The sequence below is a fragment of the Theobroma cacao genome, chromosome 9 (genome assembly GCF_000208745.1).
Source record: "Theobroma cacao cultivar B97-61/B2 chromosome 9, Criollo_cocoa_genome_V2, whole genome shotgun sequence".
Lineage (NCBI taxonomy): Eukaryota > Viridiplantae > Streptophyta > Magnoliopsida > Malvales > Malvaceae > Theobroma > Theobroma cacao.
The window spans coordinates 2,554,265-2,580,810 of record NC_030858.1 but is presented as its reverse complement, the minus strand read 5'-3'; the positions used below and the strand labels follow the sequence as shown (position 1 = coordinate 2,580,810).

At 35.2% G+C, this 26,546-nt stretch overlaps 3 protein-coding genes and 1 long non-coding RNA gene across 5 annotated transcripts; 1 reads left to right on the top strand and 3 right to left on the bottom strand.

Annotated features, from left to right (window-relative positions):
• On the bottom strand, window positions 1,306-2,124 carry LOC18588031. The gene is made up of 2 exons (XR_001929317.1): window positions 1,929-2,124; window positions 1,306-1,794 (listed from the first exon to the last, which is right to left on the bottom strand). It is a non-coding gene; the product is annotated as an uncharacterized LOC18588031 (long non-coding RNA).
• On the top strand, window positions 7,328-14,297 carry LOC18588030 (myb-like protein D). Of its 2 annotated transcripts, XR_001929545.1 has the most exons (8): window positions 7,328-7,561; window positions 7,682-7,786; window positions 7,885-8,130; window positions 9,475-9,850; window positions 12,238-12,601; window positions 13,413-13,730; window positions 13,856-13,933; window positions 14,052-14,297. XR_001929545.1 is itself a non-coding variant. In XM_007012171.2 (7 exons), the coding sequence occupies exons 4-7, from the start codon at window positions 9,489-9,491 to the stop codon at window positions 14,100-14,102; spliced, it is 855 nt and encodes a 284-aa protein (XP_007012233.1). In that variant the 5' UTR covers window positions 7,328-7,561; window positions 7,682-7,786; window positions 7,885-8,130; window positions 9,475-9,488; the 3' UTR covers window positions 14,103-14,297. The 2 variants fall into 2 exon arrangements, 1 of the variants encoding a protein (XP_007012233.1); XM_007012171.2 differs by lacking the exon at window positions 13,413-13,730.
• On the bottom strand, window positions 18,224-22,023 carry LOC18588028. Its single transcript, XM_007012169.2, has 2 exons — window positions 20,663-22,023; window positions 18,224-19,202 (listed from the first exon to the last, which is right to left on the bottom strand). The coding sequence occupies exons 1-2, from the start codon at window positions 21,188-21,190 to the stop codon at window positions 18,552-18,554; spliced, it is 1,179 nt and encodes a 392-aa protein (XP_007012231.2). The 5' UTR covers window positions 21,191-22,023; the 3' UTR covers window positions 18,224-18,551.
• On the bottom strand, window positions 23,299-26,500 carry LOC18588027 (UPF0587 protein C1orf123 homolog). Its single transcript, XM_007012168.2, has 4 exons — window positions 26,234-26,500; window positions 25,311-25,418; window positions 24,305-24,472; window positions 23,299-23,638 (listed from the first exon to the last, which is right to left on the bottom strand). Exons 1-4 carry the CDS (start codon window positions 26,333-26,335, stop codon window positions 23,516-23,518), a joined length of 501 nt encoding a protein of 166 aa, XP_007012230.1. The 5' UTR covers window positions 26,336-26,500; the 3' UTR covers window positions 23,299-23,515.

Sequence of the window (26,546 nt, the reverse complement as noted above, 5' to 3'; positions counted from 1 at the left end):
CTCTAGTACTCAAAGAATGAGAAAAATTATTTTTATAATTCATTTAATCATATATATATATATATATAAATGACATCATCATTATTATTAATGTATATTTTTTATATTTTTAAATTTTATTTAATTTTTTAAATAAATAATAATTAAATTATATATAAAATTCTTTTTAATTTATTAATTTTTTTATTTAACCTCTCTTAAAAATACTCTAATTCCACGTTTGTACTCGAGATTCAGAGATTTGTTGAGAAAAGGGCTCGAGCAACATCACAGAGGGTTTCAGCGACACTTTCATTCCCTGTTACACAGTTGATTTTTTTTCCCCCCAATTTGTGAACTTTTCTGCCATCTGCCTCGTAAACAATTGGTCGGCTCTCCCACCAATAAAAAAAAATTATGGCAACCGCCATTCAATATGCCAGGCAAAAAAACGAAGACCACCAACACGGACAGGACCTACGTTCCACTTTAAACGGCTCGCAAAACAAAACGAAAAGGTGGATGAAAAGAAAGAAAGCACGAAATGACCATTTCGTCTGCGGCCCAAAGGATGAAAGACTTCGGAATCATTTAATTCAGAGTTCAAGCAAGCTTCCATGACTTTGCATCAGATCACAAAACAAGATCGAATGTGTTAATAGAAGCGAAGATGATTTAACTCATTAAACTGGCATCAAAAGCTTCCCTTCATCTTTCCACGGCTTGCATGACTTGCAAAGTCTCTAAGACATACTTTCTTATCTGTGTGAAATCTGCCTTCACATTCAACATCCTCGATGTAACATCAGCTGAATGTTAAGAATGATTCTATTACCCCAGTCATTCTTCATCCTATATGATTTACCATCCATTTCAGATTTTACAGTCAGTATCTAATCTGACAGACTTCTTGACTTGGCTCCTTTCCTCCTGTTCCATACCCTTACCGTAGTCCCCATGTCTTGAAGTGTTGAAATCATTGTTATACTTCACTTGCTACCACTACTTTCTCTTCTTCTATATTTCTTCAACTTCCAGCTGTACTAGACAAATCCTTTTCTCTCTTATTTTCATAGAAGTTATTATTGTAATTATTTTTAATAAATAAAGATATTTTTAAAATAAAAATAAAAATTTCTTATATTAAAAAAAAAACTCTTCTTTTAAGCTTTTTTTAATTTTATTTTTAAAAAATTTTACTTTTTTAAAAAAAAATTTAAAATATCATATTTAATTTAACTTTTACTTAAAAAAAATAAATTAATTAAAAAAAATTAAACCAAACACTAGGTCTACGAGACTATATATGACCATTTTTATTTTCCATTTCTTTCATTCCTCTCTAGCTAGAGCACTTTGTTCACGAAGGTCAAAGCCATTACTCCGATTACATACATCTAAATGCTTCTATCAGTTTTCTTTTCTCTTATCAGTCATCTCTACATCTAAAAACCCCGAGTAAGCTACTGAAGCCTGTTGTTCAAAACTTCCTATTCGCCATTTTCCTTGGCTTCCAAAGCCTTCCTGGCCTCCTCCAACTTCACAGCTAGGGTAAGCTTGATCAACAAGCTCGTCTTCAAGCATCACGAGCTTCACCTCAATCCAACGTTCGCGATCATGCTCAAGCAAATCCTTATCGGGCTTCCAGCTGATTGTACACTGATCCGCCCCCAATCGGCTGGCATTTTCAGCCATCCGGGCCGGCTTTGGCTAGACAGAGAACTTGTTGGTCTGGATGTACCCACTTGTCCCGGACGCTTGTGGGGTTTGTAATCCTATTCCGTTATCCATCTCTTGCTTGCTCGCTGGTCCACACTGTCGAATCAAACAGATCGAAATTCACCAACTTCAAGGGAAAAAAAACCAACAGTGCTACAGTTTTATATATAAAAAACAGTATTTTTCAAAAAAAATAAATAAAAACAGAGATGAAGATAAAATAAAATTACCGTATCACTAAGAACTGAAAATTCACATTTGGCTTCATAGAAATTCAGGAGACTGAGATTTTTTTCAAGAAAATAAAACGCAACTTGCCTGCTTGTTTCTATTTTAGAGAATCGGGAATTTCCTTCGCCTTGTTCTTTTCGTGCAACCGACTTTGGACGGGATAGGGAAAGGGACAAGAGGCAATTGCTCTCTCTATTAAAAGTAACAAAAAAAAAGGAAAGGAAAAAAAATAATTTTATCTGGATTGTGGACAAAAAACAAGCCTCCACGTCCAATACCCAACCCTCCTAAATGTGATGGGTATTTCTGTCTTAATCAACACTCAGGGCTTTTGCCAGGACTGGCGCGAATGGCGAGCTCTGCTGCTCTGGGGTCCGGACCCTAATCTGTCTAAACACGGCTATTAGCTTTGGAGTGTGGAGCCAATTTTTTATTTTTCACATCTTTGACAATTAGTAATTCTTCAAAAAAAAAAAAAAAATTAAGCACGTGGTATATTTTTATTTTGATTAATGCATTATTGCATGCCATATTATTTTGTAATTCAATTGTTTGGAATAGATTAAAGATTTTGTTTTGCAAAAAATTGTTTAACGATATTTTATAAATATTACATAAAGAATAAATAAATAAAAACATTTTGTGTTTTTACAAAACATTCCCGTCTTTCTTGTCAACTTTTTATATTAATAATAAGAAAATTAAATAAATTTAATTTGCTATCTTGGTTAATTATGAGAATACTTTTCATAGACTTGCATGTTCAAAAGATTCTACATTGCCGCTTGTGCCCCCGATGGACTCCGAGCATTAGAATTTCCTTAGGAAAGGACATTTTATGTTATACATATTGGTCGATCACATGACTTACGAAATCCCAAAACGAACAAATACAGCCATAAATAGCTTTTCCTAAAGGCATCTATCTGATTCAATCTTATTTTAATTTGGTCTCGTTAAAGCCAATGATATGTATTAAAGTTAAGTTTGTCAAGTATTTTTTTGCCACTTGCATTAATAGGAAGCTCAATGATTTTTTCTTTCTTTCTATTCAAGTTTATCCAAGCAACATCTATAAAGTAGTTTTTCTTTGTCCTTATGCAAAGTCCACATAAAATTTGACCAACTTTCTCTTAATTTTTATTCTTTCGTATTTATTTCTTTACATAAAATTCGAAATACATAAATTGCTTCAATTCCATATTAAAATGCATACATATAATTTCAAGTGTTTTTTATAAATGGGCCTGAAGTATAAGGCGTTTTTAAGAATAATTTTCCTTATAATTTTATTTATTTTTAGCCAAGAAAAAAAAATTAAACAAAATTATCTTTAATGAAACTGACTCATTAACTAGGTTCCGCGCCTCAACCCGAAATCTATTAACAGGTCAAGTATGTTTAGGTTTACGCCTCAAACTAACTCATTTTTTTAGCTTTTCTCAACAGACTATTTATCTCTTGAGTATTTCTTACCAGAAAAAAAAACGTTTAAGTATTTTGAACATTTTTTAGTAATTATTAATACACGAAAAAAACTTGTGAGCATTTTTAAACATTTTAGAGTGATTTTTTATATATAAAAAAAACTTTCGAACATTTTGAGCATTCATATTTGTTTATTATATTTTTAAATAGAATATGGTGTATCGTTTGAAGTTATTGATCTTATTAAATAGAATTCCATAGTTTTTATAATTTTTATGAATTATGTGACTAGTTTTTAAGTATTGCGTGACTGACTTTGAGCATTACGTGACTGATTTTTGATAAGACATTGCATAACTAGTTTCTGATAAGTTATTGCGTGACTAGTTAATAGACATTGCGTGACTGACTTTGGGCATTGCATGACTAGTTTTTGATAAGGCATTCCATGACTAGTTTCTGATAAGGCATTGCGTGACTAGTTAGTAGGCATTGCGTGACTAGTTAGTAGGCATTACGTGACTTGTTAGTAAAGTATTGCGTGACTTTTTAGTAAGGCATTGCGTGACTAGTTCGTAAGGCATTGTATGACTTATGCATTGCTTAAAAATCAGTCATGCAATGTATAAAAACTAGTCACGTAATGCCTAAAATTAATCACGTAATGACTAAAAACTAGTCACACGATAATTAAGTCACGCAATACCTAAAAACCAGTAAACTCAATTTTGGGGTTCTATAAATAAACCAACAAACTCAATAACCTAAAACACATATTTTTTTTTGCTAAGCCACGAAATTGTGCATTTCATAAAAGATAGGCTACAAAACTCCATAACCTCCAAAGCAAGAGAAAATATATCCTTATCGAAAGCTCTTGCTCACTCCCCTTATACAAAAATAAAATATACCCTATTTACAAAATATTCTTTGAACAATTTCAACTCAAAATCTTATAAAAAAAATCAAAATTCCTAACAAACATGCTTAACAATCATCCCAATCTCAGACACAACAAAACCGTGAATCACCATAAAACCCATCAAACATACTTTAACTGTTTTTTTTCCCTGAGCAAAATCGCTACTTGCAAAAAGCAAAATCGTTGTTCATCGCCCTTAAGAACCCCAAGATCCACCATCTAAAAAAATAAAACAAAATAAGAAAGAGTTTGATGTTATATCTGCGAATTGAATGATGAAATAAACATATTTTAGCAAAAAGAGAAATCGATATTTAATTTTAAAATTTTTATTTGGATGGCAGGAGAGAGAAAATTGAAACCATTTTAATTTGTCTGAAATTATTTAAAGAGTATTATTGTTAAGTAATACAAAAAACTGGTTAAATACAGTTTAAATTATAGAGATGATCATTTTTTAAGTTACCTTTCTATGAAGGTCATTTCTTACAATTTTCTCTATAATGTCTTTACTCATATTGTTGAGAGGCTTATATTTTAAATTTTGCATTGACGATATACATATGAAATTAGGAACATTGTCAACAACTTCAATTATCAAATTATTAATGGCTGTTTCAACAAAAAGTGAAATTCGATAGAAGAAGATGGAATATATATGGCTACTTGTATTTGTTGATGAGTGACGTAGCATGGCATTGCAAGGTATGTCTTGCTTCACATCATCATTTTACATCAATGAAAAAAGTACTGTTTATTTATGTATATATTTAAGACTCTTGTCCTGTGATTCCACATGTTTAAAATGCTAACAGTGGTTATTAACATTGGTCAAGCGATTTTTTTCCAAAAAACTTACAAAAAATGTGTTATTTGATTAAAATTTTAAAATAATATTCTTAAGTTTTTTAATTAAAAAATTTTAAATATTGTTTAAACAGAAAATTATACACCAACTAATGAATCAAATATTATAATCATATTTTAATTTTTGTTTATGCACTTATAATTCGACATTTAAACATTTCTTTATCATACTATTTTTTTGTTTTGAATGTTATGAGAATTAATGAAAAAACTATAAATTAAATGTTATCAATGTCAAAAAAATGAAAAAATAATTTAAAAATACTAAAACAAAATTTATGTTTTTGGAACAGAGGATTTAATTTCCTTGAACTTTCTCAAGACATTTTGATAAACTTTACTCTCTGTGTATATCTATAATATATATAAAAGTAAGATGTTTCAATTTTTTTCAATTGAGTCTTCAATTGAATGACAAGTGTCATTCAATTATAATTCCTTTTTATTTTTTTGATCTTTCGTTTTCTATTGAATTAATTTTTTTTACACCTTATGTCAAAAAGAAGTTGTTTTTGACATTTGAAGGATTTTTTTTCTTTTTTACTTTTATTTATTTTAATAAAAAAAACTTAAAAAATAATAATTTCTTAATGCTTAGAAGACAGATTCATTTAATGTTTATAAATTATAATTTAATATTATTTTATGTTTATATCCTCTTATTCTACATGAACTTGAATCTATAGTATATAAATATATCTTTTACACTTAAATGTTTAATTTTTAATAAATATTCATCCAATTCATTAAACAAAATAAAAAAGTCAAGAAGGTTTATTCATTTCTTAATATAAATAGCACATAGTCATCATTNTCATCCAATTTATTATATAAAAGTAGGATAATTGATTGGATCAATTAATTGACATTTGTCATTCATAATTAAATTAATTTTTTTTACACCTTATGTTAAAACTACAATGTTTTTGACATTTGAAGGGTTTTTTTTTTACTTTTATTTATTTTAGTAAAAAATATTTAAAAATAATAATTTTCAACTTTTAATGTTTATAAGATAGATTCATTTAATATTTATCAATTACAATTTAATATTATTTTTTATCTATATTTTCTTATTCTGCATCAACCTAAATTTATAGTATATAGACATTTTTTGTATATGAATGTTTAAATTCTAATAAACATTTATCAAATTCATTGAACAAAATAAAAAAATTAAAAAGGTTTATTCATTTCTTAATATACATAGTACATAGTCGTCATTGAATAAATAAATCAATTAAATTTGACAATATTTAGCCATTCATTTATATATAAAATATATATTATTATAAATTAGTAACTATTTTATATTGATAGGATCTTTATATTATATGGTTGCCTTATATTATACAATTGTTTATCTTAATCTGTCAATAATACATGTTATATACTCTCTCATTTCTTAATATTCTATTGTTTTATAATCATATATGTAGGTACAAGTTTTCGATAATTGAAACCAGAACAAATAATTATTTTCAATTAATATCAGTTTATTTTTTTCTTTATCAGTAAAAATCAGACATTCATACAATTAACTAATACAATATTGTTTTCTCTACAAACTCTTTTAAAAGTGTCAAATTAAAATCAACTCTAATATAATCAATATTTTTTGTAATATTTTTCGTAGTATAACTAGGGCACCATCCTAGTATATATATAATGACAACTGACGTTGGAAAAGGCCAATTACCCTTTAATCCAAAGTCAGCCGAGAATTACCAAAATGTCCTCCAATATGAGATTCGGGAAACCAGTTGAAATTAACCATGGTTAGTTCACCAGAGTTACAAACCAACAATAGTTAACTTGTTGCGCTCAGCACCACCTCACCCCGTGGGCGAGAAAAATTAAAACAAAACAAAATTAATAAAATATGAATAATAAAAATATACACAATATTTTTTAATTTTAGAATAGCTTTTTTTATTTTTTATTTCAGCGTCGTTTGTAGATTCCGCTAGATCTATTAACGCCGTTAGTTAAAATAACGGTGGTCAGGCACATGAAAATCCCGTAACGGGGAGTGCACATAGACGGAGTTGACGGTCGAAAGAGAAGGCGATAGGAGACGTTGGATTAATGACCAACGGTCAATAATTCTCGGTGCTTAACCTTTGTTGTGTAACGGAGGGTGAGAGGAGGTATAAAAATTGGTTTTGAAAGGGAGAGAGAGCATTTCGTTTTATCAGAAGAAGAAACAGCCTCCCTGTTACTCTTTCTTTGTTTTTCATTTTCTTCTTGTTCTCTGCTAATTTGCTTCTTCTTTCTTCTTCTTTCTCGAGAACCTAACAGAGAATTCCCGAGGAAAAACTAAAACTGATGATAATTTGATAAATAAACGTTGAGGATCTAAATTCTAAACCAAGCGAGGGAGACAGAGAGAGAGAAGAATCTGAGAATTGTTAGGTGTGTTATTGAGAGCAGAGATTGATTATATTTTCATTTACTATGATGATTTTTCTTTGTCTATTTTCAATAGGAAACTGTTAATTATTCATGCTCCATTTTTTTTCCTGGTTTCTGCAGATACATTTGGAGAGATTGGAGGAAAGTTTTTTTGCTGGTTCTATTACCTGATCGTGAAGATTGCTTATGTTCTGTTGGAAATTTGAGAATCTGTAAGAAGAAAAGGTATACGAAGTACAAGTTCTGGAGATTTGCAACAACGACTGTGTTTGATTCGTTCTTTGGAAATGATTTTGTTTCTGTTGGAATTTTTGGTTTGACAGATACATTCCAAAGAGACCGGAGCTGCTTTCTGAAGAAATTTGGACTGAATATATCTGCAAATGGGCAGATCAATTGCTGACATATCAAAAGATTAGAATCTTACATCACATGAGAGTCGAAAGAACAGGCTTCAAATGTCAATATTTCGTTGAAAATCCAAAGTAGATTTGTGTTTCTACCAAAAGGACTAAAAGAAGCAAAGCTTTTGGTGAATTAGTTGGAAAGGCAGAGCCTGAGTAATTCAGGTATGAGAGCCATTATCTCACGATAAGATCAGAAATCTGACTATCTGAGTACTGATTTTAAATCTGCCTAAAGATTTTGACTCGCCATTGATACACCAAGCTTTTTGTTAAAACAGTGTTATATTTTTCTTCTCCCCATCGTCTTGTTCTTTCTTTTGATTTTTTGGACCACGCTCAGTGTTTTAGTAATCGGTTTTCTCTAGTTTGGATTTGATTGAGAACAAAAGATTTCTTTAACAGAGTCGCATTTTTTCGAGAATGTTGATTTTCTTTCGCAAGCGACTTTCACTCAATCTCTCTGGAGAGCATTAGGAGTCCGTATTTTCATATTTTTATTTCATTTTGGTAGTGTTTTTTTTTTTCTCTCAGGATTTTAGTCACAAGTTTCTTTCTAATCCTTCATTCAATGGCTTTTCTCGAACAGTTTAAGGAAGAACTTGACCTTTTCCGCGAAGATTTTTCCTCCCGATTGCATCTTGGTTTTGATTTCGCTTTATTCTGTCTCTGTCTTTAATTTTCGCTTCCTTAAATCCCCGCTGAGAAACGTTTTTCATCTTTTTCTGTGATGTTTTTCCGGATTTTGTTGAAGTTTCTTTCCATGTCTGTCTTTTTTTTTTCCTTATCTTCCCGTTCCTGCTTACCCAATGACTTCCGTTTGGTTACCGGGAAACCAAGAGAAAAAAAACCTCGAAACTTGTAATGGAGTGATTAGTTATCTCTCTCTGTGTTTTCGAATCTATCATTGTCCCTGTTCCTTACATTTTAAACTAAGACCAAAGACATCTTCCCATTCTCTGTTTCTTTTCAAGTTTCAACTGTGTTCCTTTTCTGACTTAACTATTTTTCAAATTAGTGCGGCTATTCTTGTCTGAATTTTCTCAATCCCACCTAAAATTCTCATCATCTCTGTTTTCTCTCGTTAATCCATTTGATTATCTTATAAAAATCGCTCAATTTCAGTGCTGACATTCCGTTAATCCTTTTTCTTTACTCGAAGATGCAAAGACCGTTCGATGCTTGCCTTTTTCTTCCCATCTTCAACTTTTCTTCACGCTTAGGCCGCCTTCTTTCCCTCGGATTTTTATTTTTTTCTTTTCAAAGTTTCGGCGGAAATTCCTAACCGTCCGATGGACATGATGATAAAGCTGAGTGAGACAACTTTTGTTTGAAATTGCGTGGACGTTTTAAGAGAAGGCGAAGCCACATCTAAAACCTCCTAATCTCCTCCTTTTCTTATCCTTTCGGCGCTCCCACTTTAATTCTGAAGTTGAACCCACTACTAATTGAAAGCTTAACCCGAATCGTATTTTTAATTTTCAATTTTTTACTCTCATGATGGGACAGGTGTGCAAAGAAGGATGGAAAAGGACTCATTAAGGACCAACAACAATGGTAATAACACCAACCACTGCAGAGACAGAACCGGAAGCGACGGGGGATTGTTAAGATCCAGCTCAGATCCGGCGAAGCAAACGCCGTCGTCGTCTGATTTTGTTTTGCAGTGGGGAAACCGGAAGCGCCTCAGGTGTATGAAGATCCAGGTCAAAGACGATCAGTCCGGCCCGGTTCATCGAACCACGGTTCGAGTTGATCGCCGGGTCGTGAGGGCCGATAAAGACTCTTCCAGTCAGCCAAGCAATAATAATCACGGGAATGGATGTTTTAACCTCCGTCAAAGGCCTCCTTCTCCTCAAGCTCCGCCACCTCAGCGCGTTCTCAGGTACTGTATAGTGTATATCAACTCATTTAGTACTCCACAAGTTTTTTTATTTGCCTTTCGTCTGGGTGTTGAGCACGAGTAAAATGATTATGAAACTTAGATCCGTCATTTCTGGGTCCCACTTCCTTATAAGTCTGAAATACTCGTACCTTTTCTTTTATTTTTCTCCTCTAAAAATAGCAGAGATTACCGCTGGATTAGCCGATTTGACTATTCCATACATGACGTTTAATGAGTTTAGTTTTCTGAGGTCATTATTTTCCCAGTCGAACAGGGTCATAAAATTTATGGTTTTCACATATAATGGAAAGTGAAAAGAAAAAGAAAAATTAATGTAGTTATTGCATGCTGTGATGAAAGTATTGGTAATCATTTTCTGAAGAAAATTTGTGTTGTTTCAATTCATATTTTGATTTTGCATGATTTTTTTTCTCGTTTTCATAGTTTTACTTTTAGGGGCAATAGAATTTGGCATCTACTTGGTCTAGAGGAAAGCCTTCGCAGTCATGGCAGAAAGATCCTCAAATTTTGTGAGGCACAAGTGCTCTGGTGATAATATGATAATTGACCTGTTTGATTGACAATCGTCCTTTTTCTTTTTTTTTTTTTTTTCTTCTGGTAGTGGAAAGGCTGTTCCAGGAATGGATAAGCTGCACAGCTGGCGCCATTGACACTCCTATAACCTACACAAAGTTGGATGGGTATTTCCATATGGGCCTTTTGACTAGTTGGTGATGGCATTGTATGGGTCTCATATATAAATAAATAACATTTCAGCCTCGAATTTGCTATGTTTAGTGTTGTAAAGGTTTGTCGGATCCGGAACCGTCAGAAGAGTTTTTAGCTTTTTCAAAATGTTATGATGCATCAAGGCTGAATTTATTTTTATGAGGCTTATATTTGTGCACTCTCCAATTGGTCAGGTGGGCGCCAGTGTATGGTTCAGGAGAAACTCTTGGTGAGTTTATCAAGGCGCCTTCTTTGTTAGGGTCTTACCTCTGAGTGAAAGCAGGTTGTTCATGCTAATTCAGTGATTATTTTCTTTAAATAGACATAAGAGCAAGTTTTTGCTTTTACATGAGGAATCCTAATGACTTGCACAATTTGCATATCTAATGTTTATATTTAGCATGATCAATATAGTCTAAAAAAAATCTCGTGCGTCAAGGAGGTTCTGGTTGAATCGATATATTAAGTTCTTTTCTTGTGAAGTATTTACTTCATTTTGTGCTGGTTACGTGTTTCAATAACCACATAATTGGGAAAATTATTCTTAGCAGTGATTCTTTTCTTGCGAAGATGAATGATATATTGAGACCACCTTTTTAGGGATTTTTTCCTATTTGATTGCATTCCTTTTTTGGCCTAAATAACAAATTAGCTCTCTTCCTTGACATAACCCTCCATCTTCGCTGGAAACAAGTTTCAATTCAATATACTATATTAAATCATTTTTATCATGTAAGCTTGCTGAGATTTTCTTTCATCTCTTGTCCTAGTCAGAATCAGTGTTTGATCTTTTGTTTTTATTTGATAATTGCTGTTACTAGTATGTTGATGGTATCTGATTGCAATTGCAACAGGCTATTAATATTTGCTATTATTACTTTCTTTTATGTTAATAATAGTATTGTTTTTAATGGAATTGCACCTGTTTTAGATATTTTATATGTACGGTACACTGCACCTTACCACACCTGATCCTAGACCCAGGTGCTCTGATCCGGAATGCCTAGCGCATTAGCCCTAACCCCATGGACTCCGTTGGAAACATGGAATGGACAGTTACCTCACCACGTGTCCACGAAAAGTCTATTTTGATCTCAGCCCTGGTCAGCCGTCCGATCAGAAAATTGGATTTAGGAATCTGGTCCACTGTTATCCCCCAAAACCAAGCCATGTTTCAACACGTTACCTTAATCCACCAGAAAGGCGAAAGCCTTAAAAATCCGACGGCCTTAAACCGTCTGAAAAAACCAGCTGTGCACCTTGGATAGAGATAGAATCACTCTTTCCTCTCTTCTCAAATATCTAAAGCTCTTCATCAAAAGAAAGAAAGGAAGAAATTATCCACTCCCTATTTAAAAGCCAACCCCAAAGTCCAACCCTCCCCTAAGGAAGCCAAAAACAAATCCATCCCCCATTTTCTACGCAAAACTTGTCCAGATTCTATCCACTCTCTTTCACCCACTGTTCTAGATCATTTTAAGGTTATTTTGGTAATTCTACGTTTACCACTTACCCTTTTTTTTACTTTTCCAAAACTCACACCACTTGATACTTTCTCCAATTATTTTAATTATTTTACCATATTCTTTTCAAGATATTTGTCCCTGGTATTCTTATTATTGCGATGCGAATTTGTTTTTTCTTTGGAAATCTTTCAGGAACTCTGAGAATCCCAGTGCTATGAGAGGCCAAAGCAACGGTGGTGTAAGGGGATTCGCTTCGCCGGACAGGGGTGCGCGCGATAAGAGAGGTGGTAACCATAACAATAACAACCACTACAGCAACAATGATAACAACCACCAGCACAACAACAAATCAGCGGCATCTTCGGAGACGGCTCACGATAGCAAAAAGGGAGGCTCGTCTTCCGGGAGCGGTGAGGCAGTTCCACCCGTTTGGCCACCGAAATTCGTGATTGCTTTAACGAATAAAGAGAAAGAAGAGGATTTCCTGGCCATTAAAGGATCTAAGCTACCACAAAGACCCAAAAAACGAGCCAAGTTTATCCAACGTACCCTCAATGTAAGCATCCCCATTACTTTTTCCTTGAGTGATTCCTCATTTCATTTGAATATCGTTTTCGTTTGCACGTAATTTCGAAATTTTAAAATTGGGGACGAATTAAATTTTACTCACTATAGCAGACTTTGATTTGAAAGCGAAATTAATTTACTACCATTTGTATAGGAAATTAATAGATGAGGTACAACATTTTAGAGCAGGAGAGTACTTGTGAGTTACGTGAAATAATGATTTTGGTTTGCTTTTTCTATTTTATGCCCACTTTGCTACTCAAAAGAACAAAGGTAAAAAAGTAGAATAGGCCAAGGGAAGCGGGCAAAGCGATAGTAAGTGATACGTAAAAGTCGACGTGTCAGCCAAATTGTGGAGGAGCAGCCAATAAAAGTACCTAAATTTGTTAGCGGCCCACTGGAAAGCCTGTGACTGTGAGGCTGTGAGCCAGTTCCAAATTTAATTTGTTTAGATAATGTTGTGCGTTATGCCTTGTCTGTGTACTGCTATTGCTACGCTGTAATGCGTAATGCCAGCCGACCATCTAGAATATATATATATATATAGTTTGGCATATAAAATAATAACTAATAAAAGAAATAAACTACATTCTTTTTCATACATTATTTAATTGTTTTTATTCTTCTTTTCCCGAGAAAAGGCTTTAAAATAAGTACAACTCTAGGGAATTTAATGTCCTCCCATTAAATATTTCAAGTGGACAGCTTTTTATTGCTTTTTGTTATCTTCCATTCGCTCTGAAAAACTTGTGAATTATTACTAAGTATTATTTAAGATTTTTTATTTTCATCTACTATAGGAATTTATTCACTTCATTAAAGGGGAAATATTTTCCCAAAAAGTGGGCGGCCGAATGTCGAATGTCTTCGCAGAGACAAAATGAGTGGGTCCCACCGCCGTACACGTGTGATTCAAAAAATAGTTTCTTGATGAAATGGTTTTGTAAATGAAGAGCAACCGACAAAAAAAAGGACAGAGAGCATGTGGCTCGGCCCGACCCATCATTGTCGGGGGGGCATTTCTGCAAATATGCTGTGATTGTAGGGTTACTTTTGAATAATAAATGCAACTGTTGAGGCGGTGGTTGGGATGATTCTCTTCCCAAAACGACACAAAAGTGATAATGATTATTATTCTTTTCTTTTGTTTTCCTGGTTGTTGCTTACGCTATTTATTTCAACGTTTGGAAGCTTTGTGAATCGGAGGATTAACAAAAGCTAATTCGGGAAATTTGTTGTACAGCTGGTGAGCCCGGGGGCATGGCTATGCGATTTAACCCTTGAGCGATATGAGGTCAGGGAGAAGAAGATCTCAAAGAAGGTACCCGTCCCAATACAGTATCAAATCATTCATCTGTTTTCTTGATTTTTCTCTCATTCCTAGATAGAACTAATATATATTCGAAGCTGAAATCGTTTTAATGTGAATCCTTGCGCAGAGACCAAGAGGTTTGAAGGCAATGGGTAATATGGAATCCGATTCTGAATAGAAAACCGCCCAGGTGTTGGTTTTTGCATTGCAATATGGAATGATGATGATGAGATGTTGATGGGCAGAAGACCTAGGCCTTTTTGTTTTGGAGGATGACAGAAAGGGTGTAAACTGTGTAAATGATGACCTTTGGTCTTTGGGATAATGAAAGAATTAAATTAAGCCAAAATTTTTGGTGTTTACTTCAACCTTTTACTTTTGGGTATTAATGTTTTTATTATTCTTTTATAAAAATTATAAATAATGAAAAACGAAAATCAAGTAGTAAAAGCATAAATAAAATAAAGTCTAAATTTTCTTAATGGACTGGTGCAAATGTTGCGTACAAGCTTACAAATGCAGGTTTTCTTGACCCATTATACGACCTTTGAGGAAAAACAATTTTCGCAGTAACTGACTCCAGTCTACCGTACAGCCGCTGGTCTGGAATTCTCTAGCAATGAATTGAAAACTTCACCGTGTTTTCCACGATCTCGTGATTGGGGCGTCTATGACTAGGACTAAATGCTTAGCCCGAAAAGCAAAAAAGTGTAAAGTTCACCTGACTCCACAAAGTTAAAGGGGCTTGAATCAAAAATGAAATTCCTTGCGAGGAGATTACAGTGTGTAAACACCCCAGATTTCTTTCATTTGGTAAAAACTTGACTGACTTTGCTTTACTTGCGAGTTTCCGATGCTTAGGTTCTTCCAAGCTTGTACGACAATGGCGCCATTGTTTTAACTGATTAAGCAAATGAATTGATCTGGAAAACGCTATTACAAGCATATTAAAACTTTCTATATCCGCTGGCCCAATCAAAAGAGAACATCTAATCTTGCATCCCTCACATGTTTCTTTGTTAATTTTGCGGTTTTGGAAATTTATCTTATCACATGACATGTTAAGATAAATACATAAAATATTTATATTAAAATTATTATACAATATTATTATCTAATTAAATTACAATATTTTATTAAAATTACACTATAATACTATTAATTAGTTAGAACGAATAAGATTAAAATTAAGCTTATATATATCTCCTTTATCTATAAAACTAATATAATTTAGAGATATATATATAATCAGAGAATATAAAGATGCAACATACTTATCTTGCCAGTCATTCTTTTAGTAGTGTATGGAACCCGGTAGCAATCAATGATTCAACAGCGAAAGATTTTCCCCACGACATCGACATTCTTAACCACACACGGACTTCTAACTTCTAAGTGCCCAAGGTCCTGCCCATTTCTTCAAGCGTGTTGATAGGATCTTGACCCGTCTCTTCATAGAATATATAAATAAAGAAAAAAAAATACAAACAGGACAAGCCGTTGTAGCCTACCCACACTAGAAGCTGACATCTAACTCATATGACCTAGTTTTCTTTGAAAATTTAACTTCATAATTCACATTCAATTCAATTCATGATTAGTTTATCGGAATTAAAAAACTTAAAATGGAAGAAACCGGCCCACCTGATTGGTGAAAAACTGAAAGAAGAAAAGGGCACTTTCAAATTCTCAGTGGAGAATAAGACTAATGCTCCAGATTCCCAAATTGCATTTAAAAGAATCGTGTGGGATTAATCATTAATCATTGACTTCAAAAATAATTTCAATTAACCACTAATGAATTATTGATCTGTGCCATAAACTCAAGAAGACCCACCAGCATGTGCTCTTATTAGTTTCGTATTCAGACCCCGTTTTTTGTAATAAAGCATATTCTTGAAAACAAAAGAAAATTCAACATGTTAAACCACTAATAATTGTTCAAGAACATTGAACATGGAATCATTAGTTGTAAAGAGACTAGGAACTGGCAATCTGTGCAATTGCGTACCCACGCAGCACAACTTCCACAATTGGGAGTTGGAACCCGCAAAAGGGAAAAAGAATAAAGGAAAAGAAATAAAAAATGAGAGCGAGCTGCTGCCAAGGCTAACTTCAAAGCAAAGTTTTCTGAAGTTTTCTTCTTACCAACCTTTTTTTAAAGCTTTTTGAGGGACCCCATTCTGCCATTCGTTTATGTAAAGAGAACAGAAGGATATTTTGTAGGTCACATGGTAGCGAGTGGAGGCCAGCATTACTGCAAAATTTTTGCTTTACTGGTAGTGGTACGGTTAGAGTGTGGACCATTGAAGGGTAAATTTGTCTCTACAGTCCTAGCAAAACTTTAAGAGCAAAGCAAGACCTAGGCTAGGAGTTGAACCAGAAAATTCCAATGTATATATAAATAATTGCAGAGAATATGTGGCTATTGTTTGGCTGCAGAGAAAACGTAAGAAATAACTGAACAGAAAAAATTAAGAAACAAATGGAGTGTATGTAAAAAATAAAAGATCTCTCATTATACTAATAAAAATGATATAAATCCATAAGAAATGATACTGAAATAATTAAGTCCAAACATCAACATCAATAATCTGTGCAGACACAAAACACAGCTACCTCTCCCCGTCTCACTCTCTCAAATATATATATACTCACTCCCTAGATCCACTAGTACTAAAATTCCAAACCAAATTTAAAACACAAAAAAAATATATAAAAATGAAAATCCGAGCCCCCTCTCTACACCATCCATAGCCATCAATCCAAGGAGACGCCACCGCCAGAGGTGACAAATCTTCAGATCCTGAGAGTAGAGCCGAAAAGGAGAGCCATAGCGGCGGCGGCGACAACGGAGACGAATGAGAGAGAGATAGAGCCAGCTCCCGAGGTGGGGCTTGGAGCTGGGGCCTCAGCAGCGAGAGCCGAAGCCATGAGAGCACAAACAGCGACGAGAACAAGCATTAGAGAAGCCCTGGAGAGAGCCATTGTTGGAATTCTTAAGCGTTAAAAAGACCGTTCCTTTTTCCCCTTTAGAGAGTGAGGATATGTGTTGAGGGTTTTGGGTGGGATAGGTGGGGTCTATATATAGAGAGAGAAGGAGAGAGACTTTGGGCAGCTGCCCGGATATCCAGCCTGGAGATTGCAATTGCTGCAGCTGGTACTCCAGCGGGTCCCCGTTTCAAAGGGCTTCCTTAATTTTATTTTACGCGTGTAAATTGTTCGTTACCCCCAGTATTTTTTGATAATGACAAGTAGTGCAATGGAAAACGCGGTCGTTTTAACGCTGTTAATGCTTGTTAGGGGCGGATCTTTGTTTTTTCTTCTTTCGGAATAGAATTTGATTCTTTGCCAAATCAAGGGAGTAGTGGGACCGCTGGGCTAAAGAGCGTGATTCTACTCGCGCATCTGGTGGCTATCTAAATAGGTCTGGTTAAGATTGAGGTTCAGTATTCACCCGTGTTGACACGCGCATGAGACATTCGCAGCGAAGTTAAAACAGAGGAGATGAGAGGAGAGGGAAGGAGTGATGGGCAGCCCGCAATTGAGGAAGTAATCACGCTGATTTCGTCGCGAAACAACTGCAAAGATGCGGATTCAACGTGGGTCCACAAAACGTCACATGGTAGAGACGGAGGTTGGGCCAACCGGGGAAGAACACGTGGAGGGCCCAAAAGGAACAGGGTTTATTGTTTTTGAAATTCAAAGCAAAGAATGAAAGACAGGTGTATGAATTCGAGAAGTTTCCCCTTGACTGGTGTCAAAAGGCACACACGATTTTGAATGACCAACACGTGTTATTGTTTAATGTTTTACTTTTGACTTGTGTCTCTCAAAGTTAATTAAGGGAAAGCATTTAAGCTCATATCTATCTAACGTTTTTGGTTTTAAATTTGCGTGTAATTTGGGGGGGGGGGGGGAGCTATTTGCGTTTGATATAAGCTATTATTGGGATTTTTCTACCAAAAAACGAACTAAGGAATGGGATTCTCATTGTTTTTTTCTTTTGACAAAAATGACAAAGCAACGCTTCTTAAGTAGCAACGATTAAGGTCGCTTACTTTTACCCTAAAAGACAAACAAATGCCACCTCATTTTAGTTTAGTTACTTCTTTTATCTTTAGCAAGAAAATGTTCTTCTCACATTATTACGTCACTCTTCCCACACCAATCAGAACCAAATACCTGAAGTTTTAACGTGATACTCTTGCTGCTCTTTTAAACTTCAAAGCTCAAACTCATTGGCCAAAACTATCAAGAGAGAGGGAGAGAGAGGTGGGGGGTGTATTGAAAATTGCACAAAACAAAAACACTGGTGCTATCTAAATATCCTGATACAGTAGTATTCTCAACCTCAATACAAAAATGTGAATTTTCTGTACATACAGAATGGTTTTTTGGGTTGGGAGTGCCAAAGAGTTAGGAGAGTGTACAAAGTAAGAAAACCACACCGTATCACCGACGAGGGTTAAATTTTATAAAAGAAAGAAAGGAAAAAGAGGACCCATTTATGTATGAGATCAAAGAATGGACCTGGCATGCTCCCATAGTCTCTCATGGACTCATCTCCACTTCAAATTTTGTTTCAGGATCTAAATCTGGCAGTGGCAAGGTTTATGTTCATTCATCACTCAGAAAGTCCGAAGCCCAAAATCTTTGGTGCTATCTGTAACAAAGGCTCCAATGCGCTTGGTGCAAATTTTCTGGCAAAAAGAAAACAGACCAAAGATGGCTGATCGTTGTACCTGCACTGATGATCTTCGAAAATTCTCTTGAACAACTCTTCTGTAATGTCTGCTCTACCAAATGTAGCAGGATGAGCCCCACCTCTCGACCAGTCTACCCATGTGATGCTTCTATTTGCTATGAGATTTGATGCCTGGATTGTTAACATGGTGGGGAAATAATGCTCATCAACATAACATGCCGGTCTACAGAACTGTTCAAACTTCGGGTAATATGTACTATCTTCCACTATGTTGAGTGCAAGCCTTCGGTTAATTTCGAACCATTGGGACCCCTTACGCCACTGGGTGATATTCACTTCAGGAGCCATGTTCTCATTGTAACGTCCTCTACCATATGGCCCAGGGTCATCAAATGCACCAATGAAACTATATTTGGATTTCTTTATGTAGTGGTAGATGACACTGAAATTGTATAGAGGTATGCAAGATTCAGAGAGGAGGATAAACCATTCATTTGATATGTCAAGCAAGGCGTTGGCAAGGAGTCTTCTCTCAGCATCACACATACTCATCCTTCCCCACTCAGAGACCTGCATGAGAGCAAATACAGAAATCAGGAACTCAATCCCCAAAAGAGAAGAAATAAAGGCTGCTCATTTAAATAACAAACATCTATCTGAACTGTTGAAGAACAAATGCCAAACAATTACTATAAATCATGACTGATGGGAAGTAAAAAAAAATAGAAACCACAACAGGGTACTTTGGTGTAACTGAAAGAAAGAAATTCAGCAAAACACTACAAGAGCTGATATAGAGATGACAGATACTGGGTAGAAGACGTTTACCCCTTTACCTTCAAATACAACAGCTGACAATTTACATGTAAACAATCAGATTCTTTTATCTTCCTACAGGGACCCAAACAAAAACACATCTCTTGCACACACAATATTCTACTTAACACCAGGACTAGAAAGACAACCATAAATCTAGTGAAATCTCTTCGGGCAAATCAATCACAATAATTTGCCATCTCCTACAAGTTAGCCAAAACAATACAGCTATCTGTTCCAAAGCAAATGTTCAGCTCACTATAAGTTCCTATTCCCCACACTCACTTCCTGAAAGGTCTCTAAAGTCTAAATCATAAAGTTTCTCTGTCACCCTGATGTTACTCTGCATGATTAGTTCAGAATTAACTTTGTCTCCAGTTTCAACAAGCATCACTGATATAGTGTGCTATACTATGAGGGTCTTAAACCTGTGCTGTGGTTTGAAGCACAAGATAAATCCAGATGGTAAAAATAGACAGATTTCAAATTGCAAGCTTGCATGCAGGTTAGGTGATCTAAAAAATTGAAGGTCACATAAAGTTTGAACAATCAAATACATCTCATGCCATTTTTATTTTTGTTTATCAAAGTGATATATTATTTGTCTATTTGTGACCACAATTTTGTGTGTGTTTGCAAAAAACTTGTGGAATGCCTAAAATGTATTGAACATGAGAAAACCTTTCCACTGGCAAAGAGGTTATAAAGGTCAGGCAGATCACCATCTATCCAGCTAACCAAGAACCAATCAAAACTTGAATTTAAGTAGATAAATAAGGAGAGGAACAAACTAACATCCCATTATTGAAAAAAAAAAAAGGGAATGAGAGGCCATGAATGGTAGCAGTTCTAAGTCTAACCTCCAAAAACCAAATTTCCTAATGTAACTTAAGTTAGCATGCTAACTTCTGCAACAGTTATGAAATGCCTAGATAACAAGCATGCTACTATCACTCTTATGGACAAAGATTCTCAGGAGACCTACTTAGCAAAAACGCTACATAAGAAAGGTTCTAAACAGAATTAGCATTATCAAGGACAGTAACTTACCATGTTGTGCATAAGCATGTAAAAGAACACACAAAGTGCATTACAGAGGAATAAGGATGGAAGGGTTCATAACATGACAAAGAACAAAGACGATTAAAAAAAATACAGAATTCAGAAACAAATGAAAACTCCTATAAAAGAAATGGACATTATGAGTACCATACCTGACTTGGGATTTGCCTCCCGTAAAAAACTGATGAAGGAGGAAACTCGGCATTGTATGATGGCAGTGAATGAATATAGATGGAATAAAGGCCTTCATGCCCCTTCAAGAACCTCTCCCAAAGAGGAGAAAGCGGCAACGGCCCCTTAGTCAAGAACATAAATGCAATCTTCGGAAGTCTATTAAATGGATACTTCTTTATTCGAGGCACGAAAGATGCCCTCCATAATAACTCTTTATCATTCATCGTGTGAAGCAAATTCGATGGAGGCTTTATCCACCGATTCAAACTATTTGGTTCTTCAACACACGGTACAAAATTAGACTTAACTGTAGTAACCACACTATAAATTCCAAAACGCCGGATTGTATATATACTAACGATCGAAAAGGCGATACAGAGAGCAAGGAACAACCCAAACAACTGTAATAACCTTAGTGGCAAAGTCTTAGATTGACTTGTCCTAGTAGTAACCACAGGATCCTTGACTTCATCCAATGACCCGGCCGACCCAACTCTTGTTTGCATCGTTTAAGAAAATTCAAAAACCAGAATTCAACTTCCGGGGTCAGATCCAGAAACCGCCCCTTTCTTTGTTTTCCCACTCAAAAGCAAACTAAAATCTCTCGCATCTTAGATCCCCACCGATTAATTCAGTGAAATAAATTCCACTACCTTGGGGTTTTTTAGCAACTAACTAACTTTAAAAAATACAGCCCCTTTTAGCAATAGAAACAATAATAGAACAACAGATCCAGAGTTTACAAGTTATACCACCTGACCAAAAAAAAAATCACTATAAACTAATTTAACGTGAGAATCAAGAGTTTAAAGGAAAAGGGTATTGGATAAACAGTGTTCTATCAAGAATCTAACCCAAGATCAAAGTCCAGAACGAGGCTGACAGAAGTCTTCGTTAACAAGAAAACAAAAAGAGTAGAAGACAGTGAACGTACCATGTAAACTTTTGGGTGCGGAAAGATATAGAGATAAAGAGGTTTCTAATTCTATATGAGGTGCTGGGATTGCGCCCAGACTATTTATTAAGGTCAGTATGGGAAAACAATAAAGATTAAAGAAGGTTTGGCAGAGGAGGACAGAAAAGTTTGGTGAAGGCCAAGAGAAAGAGATGTGGTGAAGTTGGTTGGTCAATAAGTATGTTTTTCTGGATTTTGTGGTGCTAAGAGCATGATTTGTGAAATCTGTGGCAAGTTAATAACAGTGTCTCTTTCTTCACTCAGGGAAGGAAGGAAGGAAGGCTGGGAGTGTGAAGTGAGTGCTGTTTTTTTTTATTTTCCTTTCGCGAGTTGGCGTTTGCAGTTGTCGGGGAGATGCCTTTTCTTGGCTGCCATGTGAAGAACGGTATTTAAAAATGATATGCCCACCTGTGATTTTGGGCAGCCTTGAGTGAGTTAAAAAGGCAGTCTTGTCCTATGGAGTTACAGTTTACTGTTTGACATGCAGGGATATAATGGGAATTTTAAAAGAGGAAATGGCTTCTTTGTATATTTAAGATGTTAACAAGGCACCAGGAGAATGAGGCATGATGATCAAACTTCTGGGGTTAATGGTGACCCAAATAGAGGGGCCAGGCAGTCAGCTAGAAGTACAATTCCCTCACGTCACTGAAAGTGGGATTTGATATTAAGCATGATCAATGCCGTTAGGATTTCTTTTCCTCCAAAAATGGGATTATCAAAAACAAAAAATGAAAAATCTGAAACTCCCCCGAAATAAATCCCTCTGGATTCTCACTACACAATCTATTTTAGGTAATTCAAACTCCTTCTGTAGAAGGCAATAAAGGAGAGAATAGTCGAATTTTGATTCTTAACAGGAAGGGCAGTGAATTAACATTTACCCATTGTATGGTTCACACATTTAATGGCAAAGCTAATTTGTCGAATTTTCATCGAGGTGGAGTTTCCACTTTCATACGAAGCTCGGATCCGGACCCACCTAGAGCTACATTTATAAGATTGCTCACCAACATATGCATGAGACGTGCGGACCGCTTCCACCTAAGTTGATTCTAGTCGTTATCCTGTTTCCAACGAAGGCTGGCTGGCAACGAGGTGAAGGACAATTCCTCAAACATCCCGCAAAATATTCTTACGTATACTCCCAATGGAACAAATTTGTCCAATTCATTCAGATCAGGCGATGGTTTCCTAGATAAATAAAGAAACGTAGTAGTAAGAAGGCGGTTGCATCTGTTTCCAAAGTAAAAGTACTAATATCTGTTTCCTGCCAACAAAAACGCAATCTCTCACAATACCTGATATATGCGATGCACTACAGCACCAGCAAATTATGGAGCAGCCTTGCGTCTTCAAGTGTATCAGAAACATTCCCAAGTACTGGAAGAACAGTTAGTATGCTCCCACATACGAATGTGAACTGAAAAATATAAAAAAATCTAGGCCAGATAAAAGTTTCTTGACACTACTCCGAGTTGGCACATTTCAGCCTCACCAACAACTCCAGGCTCTTGCTATGAAGAGCAAGAACCATGAAGCTTCCCCAGGTCTAAAAAGAATCCATTCTCAAACATGGGGGACTTCTTTACTTCTTTAAGGGAAAGCTATTTGCATTCAGCGTAATTATCTTCATAATTCAAAAAATAAAGAAAACAATGAACACGCAAACATTATGTGATTCATTAATCAGTGCAAACCATTGCCATTGTATCTATTAGCATATACTACAAACTGAACAATTCACATCAAACCACGATTGGATATAGCTTCATGCCTACATTAAATGTTTTACAGTCACAGGTTTCTACCTCATTCATGATGAACCATCAGTCTTATTTACCAAGACATGTGCAAGTTGGGGAGTAGTACTACTCTACTTCACCACATCAAAAGTAGCACGAAGGTTGGATATCATCACTGGGCACTCTCCCTTCTCATCATATTCAGCGAAGTCATCTCCAGACAAGTCAACATCTTCAAATTTAGTCCCTTCCAGCTACACAAACAAATTACAGTAAGTTGACATGGAAACACATTCACCAAATATATAGATGGCAGTAAGTAACCGTGTAAATGCCCAACAACCCAACGGTGAGGGAATATTTCAGTAACTACCAGAAATCAGACAACAACAATGCCTAACTATGGTCAGGATATTATGCAATTACTAGCATCACATAAACAAATTCACATGTAAGTGCAGCGTTAACTGTAACTTCTAGCCAGGCTTGCCATCCAATTCCGCTGAAGATTGAATACGTGGTTTAAATGCCCTTAGCTTTAGGTGCAAGGTGCTTACTAAGTTATTATACACTTTTTGAAATGGGTGGGAAAAATTCAAACTAGGTACTTCCCAGCTAGGAAATACAGCAAATGCAATATCTTCAAACATCATAATATGCATAATATAAAGCAGGGACTTCTATATAGTGATTAGTCTTGATCTTTTACATCTGACTCTGGTTATTTTTGTCATAAAAAACAAAGAATGTGTTATCATTTTAATAGCTCATAAATGATTATTGCTATGATTGGTATTGGAAAATCAATATATACCAAGACATTACAGTCTGAAGCCCTTGCTATAATAAAGCTTTGTTCACAATTTCCACTACCCAATAAAAAGATCATCTAGGGTGGGGGATGAAGAACAAAGACTTACAGATTCAACCTTCCAGCCACCACCGAATATAAAACCCACAGGCTCATGACCCCTACAGTCCAATAGCATCAAAGGTGCATAGCTTCCTGCTTCACTGTCTTTGTGGGTCAGTGGTCGACCTTGGCCAGGGATCATTGTTATAGTTCCTTCCCTCAAACAAAACTTGCACTAAAGTAAAAAAGAAAAGGCATAACAATACCATTAATCACTGGAAGTAAATAGCTAGGTAGATAAAAAGGAAAAACCCAGTATAGTAAATTGAAGTTTTGCAGTTAAAGCAACTACAAGTAGCATGCCATATAAAATGCAGAAGTTTGATTGTATACAAGATAAACACATAGAATATCTACATAAGGCTACTGAAACCATTAGATATAAGACAGATGTTATCTAGAAAAAAATACTGGTCTCAAAGCTTACTTGACCCCAAGCAACTTTTAGAAGGAATGAATCAAAGAAAAACTCAACCAACAATACAGCATGTGAAATGGAAAGGAGTCATGCGGACTTACAATTGGAGTTTAGAATCACATCATGCTTCTTCTAAATTATACAGCACAGGATGGGGAAAGAAAATTATGCATCTCGCAACTACAAAAAACATTGCTTAAATATTGGTTCTTAACATGTAGCATGGATTTGTGGATTTATTCTAATGCATGAGATTCCTTTTTTTTTTTTTTAGTTCAGAAAACACAGTGATTTTACAACTAAATTCACAAAACAAAACTTCCAATTAGACATAATCTAAGAACACTAAACTAGAAATATCTGCTAGCTTGAGAAATGAGAAGGGGAATAACATAAACCAAGACTAGTATTACCACGTGTAGCCCAGGTGAAATTGACTAAGTCCAAGTAAGGATGCAACTTATACGAAGTAGAAATTTGTCTCTCTCGTCCATTCTTTGCTCTCAGCAACCAAACAGACATAAAATCCACCAATTGCAATGACCTTTCACTTGAAATCAATTCATTTACTGAGAATACACGTATACAAGATTACCTTCTGAATGAGATTGGTGGTTCCCTTGCCCACAGGAAGAGGAATGGATTCGCCCAAGCTCACACACGTTTCCCTCTGACTCAACTCTCCACACCTACCGCATTTCAGCTGAAACTCCAAATATGCAAATAGATACAAGATTTCAAATATTAGTGAAATGAAACCTCGTAAAGCCAGGACATACAAAAAGAACAAGGATATGAGAGAGATGCTAACATTAAATTATCATCATCCTTATCTATGTAAGGAGAAAGAAGAATAAGGAAAGTTAAGTAAAATCTATTAAAATGAAATCAGATCTGCAAGGAAGAGATTGCAAGAAAATTATGAAAGGAATCAAATAAAGAAATATTAAAAGCATAGCCATCCAAAAACAATAGAAAAAATCGAAGATCTATGTAGTTTTCACTGAATCTTTAATCGCAATCCATAAAAAAAAAAGGCGTAAAATCACATAAATATAACGAGAAATAGATTAAAAAAAATAGAATAAGAAAATGGAAGCAAATTTCGAAGGAAGAAATATAAACGGATAGATAAAGTCAATGGTACATGCATTTGCAGCGGACAGATAAAGTAAATCTTCGTGCATTTGCAGTTGCGATAACTGAAGCAAAATGAATAAAATATTATAAATTCAACTCAAGAATTATCAACTATAGTAACTTATAATAATTCACTATTTTAAAACAAAAAAAGGGCTAAAAATTTGAGAAAAGAAGATTTCAACTAATAATCCGGCATTTGACCACAAAGAAGGATTAAAACGGAGAACATACTGGATTCAAGCAACAATAAGAGTAGTAATCTGCGTTTAGAGAAGTAAAAAGAAACAGTTCGAAGCCCGGAAACCATATCGGAATGAAATGAGCTCAGCTCAAGCAAAGAAAAGCAAAGTCAAAAGCAGACACAGAGAGAGAGACCTTGAAGAGATAGGAGAAGGAGGGATCGTCGCAGCCGCCTTGAGGCTGGAGGTTCGTTAGATTTTCAAGGTCGGCAGCGATCTTCAGCATGAAGTTCACCATTTTCGCTTAGTGGCGTCTATCTCAAGCTTTCTCTTTCACTCTCTCCCTCTCACTTCCTCCGTGCACTGGATGAAAAGGTGGCTGTCGGAGACAAATAGAAAATCCTTTGTGAGGATTTTTCAACTCCTTTTAGATTTCCATTTTCCAAGGATTTTAGATGTTTTTTTTTTTGTGTGATCCTTCTAGAATATATTCCGTCTCCAGCGTGGCT

Bases quoted from the DNA above. Each gene is read 5' to 3' on its own strand.
- LOC18588028 (XM_007012169.2), bottom strand. From the start codon at position 21,190: ATGCAAACAAGAGTTGGGTCGGCCGGGTCATTGGATGAAGTCAAGGAT. The intron at 19,203-20,662 runs GTATGGTACTCA...GCTCTCATGCAG, and splicing joins GGAGGCAAATCCCAAGTCAG to GTCTCTGAGTGGGGAAGGAT.
- LOC18588027 (XM_007012168.2), bottom strand. From the start codon at position 26,335: ATGGTGAACTTCATGCTGAAGATCGCTGCCGACCTTGAAAATCTAACG. The intron at 24,473-25,310 runs GTAATCTTGTAT...TTTTTACTTTAG, and splicing joins CCACCAATCTCATTCAGAAG to TGCAAGTTTTGTTTGAGGGA. The intron at 23,639-24,304 runs GTAAGTCTTTGT...TTGTTTGTGTAG, and splicing joins GTGGCTGGAAGGTTGAATCT to CTGGAAGGGACTAAATTTGA.
- LOC18588030 (XM_007012171.2), top strand. From the start codon at position 9,489: ATGGAAAAGGACTCATTAAGGACCAACAACAATGGTAATAACACCAAC. The intron at 9,851-12,237 runs GTACTGTATAGT...GAAATCTTTCAG, and splicing joins CCACCTCAGCGCGTTCTCAG to GAACTCTGAGAATCCCAGTG. The intron at 13,934-14,051 runs GTACCCGTCCCA...ATCCTTGCGCAG, and splicing joins AGAAGAAGATCTCAAAGAAG to AGACCAAGAGGTTTGAAGGC.